Source organism: Hemibagrus wyckioides, linkage group LG27 (genome assembly GCF_019097595.1).
Source record: "Hemibagrus wyckioides isolate EC202008001 linkage group LG27, SWU_Hwy_1.0, whole genome shotgun sequence".
NCBI lineage: Eukaryota > Metazoa > Chordata > Actinopteri > Siluriformes > Bagridae > Hemibagrus > Hemibagrus wyckioides.
In genome coordinates, this window is record NC_080736.1 from 10,294,959 (window position 1) to 10,300,958 (window position 6,000).

At 38.5% G+C, this 6,000-nt stretch overlaps 1 protein-coding gene across 1 annotated transcript; it reads left to right on the plus strand.

Annotated features, from left to right (window-relative positions):
- The first annotated feature begins 396 nt into the window (after positions 1–396).
- On the plus strand, positions 397–5,215 carry si:ch211-210p4.6 (malignant fibrous histiocytoma-amplified sequence 1). Its single transcript, XM_058382249.1, has 10 exons — positions 397–686; positions 986–1,850; positions 1,943–2,231; positions 2,321–2,507; positions 2,594–2,760; positions 2,860–3,356; positions 3,589–3,740; positions 3,971–4,169; positions 4,257–4,325; positions 4,411–5,215. Exons 1-10 carry the CDS (start codon positions 671–673, stop codon positions 4,430–4,432), a joined length of 2,463 nt encoding a protein of 820 aa, XP_058238232.1. The 5' UTR covers positions 397–670; the 3' UTR covers positions 4,433–5,215.
- The last annotated feature ends 785 nt before the right edge of the window (positions 5,216–6,000 follow it).

Genomic DNA, 6,000 nt, shown 5'->3' on the forward strand with positions numbered 1-6,000 from the left:
TTATCCCAAAGGTGTTTTATCAGGTTAAGGTCAGGACTCTAAAGTTCCTCCTCACCAAACTCACTCATCCATGTCTTTATGGACCTTGCTTTGTACACTGGTGTGCAGTTATGTTGGAACAGGAAGGGGTCATCCCCAAACTGTTCCCACAAAGTTGGGAGCATGAAATTATCCAAAATGTCTTGGTATGCTGAAGCATTAAGTGTTCCTTTCACTGGAACTAAGGGGCCGAGCCCAACCCCTGAATTCAATGATTTGGAGGGGTGTCCCAAAACTTTTGGCAATATAGTGTATAATATAATTCCCCCTGCCTATTGTACTGAAGAGGTATTATACCTGTTGTAAGTCATGTGATAGAAACTGAAGCAGGAACTATGACTGTGTTTGAAGAAATGAAAGTAAAACTGGTTAAGCTTGTTAGCTAAGACTAGAGTCAAGTTAAGCTCATACTGTAAGTAGAAAGAACTTGAGAGCAGTCTGAGAGTGGAACCGAGGGTAAAGAAAAATATAAGTATTAGTTTAAAAAAATAGTAAAAATTGGTACATAAAGGGTTAAAGTTTTTTCTACTGCCGGATGACATCAGTATACCACTTCAGCCCTTCGGAATAATAAGGAAGTACTTACTATTCAGAAGAAGGAACAAAGTCTGTCTACCGGCTAATTGTCACCATGTCTGATATTAAAGGTAAGCAGATTTCCTGTATCTTTAATGGTACATGTATAAAGTACAATTCCTAGATATAAATTCAAGTTGTAAATCATAAAATAAATCATAGTAACTGACTTGCAGGTTCCTGGCAAATGTAGTTATTAACGTCAGCAACAATGCCTTCTTAGTTGATGACTGATGTTTCCAAATTTATCTACATTTTAGTATATCTTTGTGTACTTGTCAATCAATTGCCAATCCTGCATCCTTCATTACACACACTTATCAAATTTGAGCATCTGTTGGAATCACTTTTCTTATCTATGTTGCATTAGACTGTTCCAACACAAAACTGGAGGTAAACTTTTCTGGAAAGAGGCTGAAATCACTTCCTCAAGATCTGCTTCAGAAAGGCCAGGATGTGGACAAGGCAGACCTGCAGAAGAACAGACTTAAGGAAGTGACTGGCATCGCTTGCTTGTCAAACCTGACAGAGCTCAATCTGTGCCGTAATGAGCTTATTCAGGTTCCTACGGAGATTAGTAAGCTACAGCAGCTGGTCAGACTGTACCTGAATCAGAACAAAATCAAGAGCATACCTGAAAACATATTCCCTTTTTTGAAGAAACTGGAGTTTCTAAAGATAAGCACGAACAAGCTTAGCCATTTACCATCAGACATAAACAAGTGTGAAAACCTCAATTTTCTAAACTTGTCCAACAACTGTCTGTTGGATGTGCAGCCTCTTGTGGGTCTTGATCGGCTACGAGAGCTCTACATGGAGAACAACCGTCTGACAGAACTCCCACAGGCTCTCTTTCAGTGCTTGGAAAAATTCAAAGTAAAGAACAACCCACTTAGAAAGCCTCCTGAAGCAATTTGTCTTGGTGGTTTGAAGGACATTAAACGTTACTTTAAGATGTTAGAAGCAAGTTCATTCACTTCCCGCACCATCAAAACAATGTTCCTGGGGTGTTCAATGGCTGGGAAATCGACTGTGTGTCGCAGTCTGGCGCATGGACAACCTGTAATGGTGGCTGAGGATGATCGCACTGAGGGTATAGAAATCCAAAAATTCCTCAATGCAAATGGAGTTCGCTTCCTCTTTTGGGACTTTGCAGGACAAGAGGAATACTACTTCACTCACCATGTCTTCATAACGGCCCAGGCCTTTGTCATTCTTGCTGTTGATCTTTCCAAGTAATAAAAGAGCCCTTTTTAATATGAAATCTATTACAAACCAAGCTGTAGCCTTTGTGAGTTGTTGTTAATAACACATAATGTTTTAACAGGTATACGCCTGAGTCTTTCAGAGAGAAAGTGGGCTTCTGGATTAACAATATACAACTCAAGGTCCCAAATGCAGTGGTCTTGTTATTGGGCACTCATGTTGACTGCTGCTCTGATGAGAAGGAGGTGCAGGACCAGAAGAGAGATATTGAGGAGCGTGTAAAGCAGATGCTGTTAGAACAAAAAGACAGCTTAGAGCAGCAAAGAAAGAACCTTGAGGTTTTAGAGGATCCTTCGCTGTACTCCGATCAGATTAATGCAATTGAACAACTTGAAGAATGCAAATTGCAGGTAGGTATATGTATGCATGTGTGTATATACAGTGTGTCTGTACACTAACCAGCAATTTCTTTGTAACACACATCTTTTTGCATATATAGGTCCTTGATCTTATAGCCATTGACTGCACAAAACCTGAGGACATTAAACGTTTACTAGACTCTATCAACAGAGTGATCCTAAATACAGAAATTTTTCCTTTTATGGAACAAACACTACCTCAATGCTACATGGATGTGGAAGATGCTATTGAGAAAGACTTGGAGAGTGGCAACATTCCTCAACATGGTGAGTGCTGATTTCATAATATGCGCTATTATTAATGTGTTAGTTCTATTCTATACTCAGTCCTGACGATACACACAATTCAACAGGAATAGTGACTCACGAGGACATCCTGACCCACCTAAACAGCCAGAATGAATTGGACTATGTTCTTCAGTATCTCCACAGAAGCGGAATTATTATATGGTACAAAGACGTCACCGAATTGAGTAACATAGTGTTTGTGAATCCATCATTCCTTATCTCGTTGTTCAAGGTCTGTTATGAAAACCCCCAGTAATGAAAATCTGAAAAATGAAAATCTGATTCTTCTTGTAAATCTAGTTCTAAATCCATATGTTTTATTCTGACACAGGCCGTTGTTAGACATAATTTGGTCAGTGTGCTGAGAGAGATTCCCAGGAGAGATCTGACTAGGGAAAACTCTCTCGAGAAGCACAGAGAAAAATGGATTAATGACTTTCAGAACAGAGCAACCCTGAGCAATGTGGCGATACGACTTTTGGTGCGTGCAGAACTCAAGCGGTCAGGTGTTGATGATGAAGAGCTGATTGAGGAGATAGTTGGGACCAAGAAGAAGGCTGGGAAGCTTATCAAGCTGCTGGAGCACTTTGATGTTTGTCTACCAGCTAAACAAAGTGGTCAACTCAACCCCACGGCCCCAGAGTTTTGTCCGAACAAAAAATGGGAGCCATCAAGCCCTCAGGTGTATGAATCAAATGGAACCTGTCTATTCCCGAGCTTCCTTAAGAGTGACAAGGATGTTATAGAGATGTGGGGACAGGACAACCTGGAAGACATCACTGTCCAAGTTTACTTCCTTCCTGAGATACCTCATGGATTCTTCCATAGGTAATATTTAATATTATTACATTTTACAGGCCATAAATTATCTTAGCTATTCAAGGAAGCACATTCCAGATAACAGTCCAGTTCTAACAAGTCAACCCATTCTCAGTGCTTGTTTTAACACCAAATGCTGAGAGTAAAATACTCAAGTAAACTCGACCTTTTCTGGAGTTATTTGTTTTAAGTGGAACAGAGATTTGCAAAATTGTATATGTTTTAAATCTATTCTTTACAGGCTGGTCATCAGGATATGCTCGATTTACTCCATCAACTGGATTGGAAAACATCAGTGTCTCTTTACCTGTGGAAACAGACGACTCCTGATCAGAGAGTGGAGAGCTGATACTGGAGATCAGTTCATTGAAATCCGAGGCAAAAACAGTGACAGTAAGTTATGGTTTCTATTTATAATTTATGTTTAAGGAAGCAGAGATTTAGGAAGAAATTCAATGCAATTAAAATGTTTTACTTTCCTGCCATAAAAGGTTTAATTTAGTGCTAGAGCTATAAGGTACAAAGTAATGGAAGCACTATTCCTTTTAAGGTCTTAAATGTTCCTTGTCTTACATTTGAGATTTCTATTGCTTGCTCTTATTATAAAATATTGTGTATTTCAGTGAACACTTCAGCAGATATCCAAAATGCATGGGACATGATAAAGGTGATGATGAAACGGCTGTATGAACTCACGCAGCAGTGGAGAGGCCTGTGCCAGTACGTGCACAGCCCGTGTAAACACATGGACTGCAGGGCTTACTTTGAGTGGTCAGACTGGCAAGAATGGATTTATCCTAACACATGCGAAAAATTCAATATGTACGTTATGGTTCAGTGCTTTTTAGCTTTCATTTGATGGAAGCCCTTATTATTTTTATGTTTTAACTTCATTGTTCATTTTAACAGGGCTCCAGAGGACAAAATCACTTGTTCCAAAGGACACACTCGCAGAACTGAACTGTTGTTTCCTGTTAGGTAATCTTTGTTTTGAAGATGTTTTTCACAAACTATCTACTATCCATTTTAAATTCCCAAATCTGTTTTTTTTTTTCTCCCATAGCGGCGCACGTCTGAAGATCTGATACCTGACAATTGCCACCTGCCTTAAACTTGATTGCTGTCACTTTATTCTGGGGAAAAAATATAATAATAATAAGTGCAATTAAAGCAGTTTTATTATATATATCATAGGTTTCAAGAATGTTATCGTTATAGGGAAGCCTGTGTAACTTGTGTACTTACTTTGTGGGATTGAAGACGCTTTGAAACATTTCCTAATAGAATGTCCAGTCCACTAGGGGGTGCTGTTTACTTTATTAAAGTTTATGGTCTTCACATGTTTCTCCTTTTGGAATTGGGTCTACCTATATTTATTTAACGAAGAAGAAAGAATAATTCAACTGTGTGTGTTTAAATATGTTTTGAAGGGCAATTTATTTTGATGTGTTTTGTTGAATCATTGCTGTGTCCCAAAATTAAAATGCAGCAAACATTGATATTAGTTCCATGTATTAAGTTGCCTTATTTTGACCTGCGAAAACTTTAAAGGGCTGCTTAGACATGAGTCACGCTATCACTTGTTTTTGCCACAACTGTACATATTTAGCTGAAATCAGCTCATCTATATATAGTGCAAAAGTGTATAGTGTAACAATTTTGCAGGATTCGATCTTGGGTCAGTGGGTGGGTTCAACATTTAAATGATTTTTATTTTGGACTCCATAAACTAGTGTAGACTAGAAGGATAGTGCACAGCAAAATTGTGACGCAGTACAGAATAATAAGGAATTATGGGACTGTCTTTATGTTTGGTGGTCATGATTCGATTCGATTTTCAGTATATTTTGGAACAATTTTTAATAAAGATAAATTGTGAGTTTACCTCATCTTCATCTCGCCTCATTTTATTCCAAATTCAGCTATAATGTCCAATAGCTGCCTCATTCAGATGACTCTTTATAGTCAGGCAATGTCGGGCTTGTGTCGTTTAAAAGCTACTAAAGAGCCCCTTTTGAATGTTAAATACGTGGTAATGTAACCATATAACCTATACGCCATAGCAATACTACTTTTTATTCAGACATTGCCTGAAAATATTAGAGCTTACAGCTGGAAATCTTTCATGTAGTTCATAAATAACATGTTTTAAAGCACCAGCATTAATATTTCGACTCTGGGTTTATGTAGTGAAAATTCCAGCATAGTTTTTTTTTCCAGAGAAGAGACTTTTCCTGACTTTGGAAAAATCCTGCTTATTTGAAAAATATTTAGCAGCTGAGATTATGCTTATATAAGCTGTACAAACCAATCACTGAATTTATTAACACCGGTACATCTGTGTAAAACAGTGTATACTGAACTTTTTTTGAGAAAAAAGGACAGGACATGGATTTCATTTATACAACTCCATCACATCATTTCCATTTAACAACTTCGGTTCCTATAGCAGGCAGCATGGTGGCGTGGTGGTGCAGTGGGTAGAGTTATTGGCTTATAGCTCTAGTGCTTTGGGCTCAAACCTATGTGTCGTTATTCTCTGTGCAGAGCTTTGCATGTTCTCCCCTTGTTAACATGGGATTCCACAGGATTCTCTGGTTACCTCCCAGACCATGCAGGTAGGTGGTGAATGAGTGTGTAAATGCACAGGGAA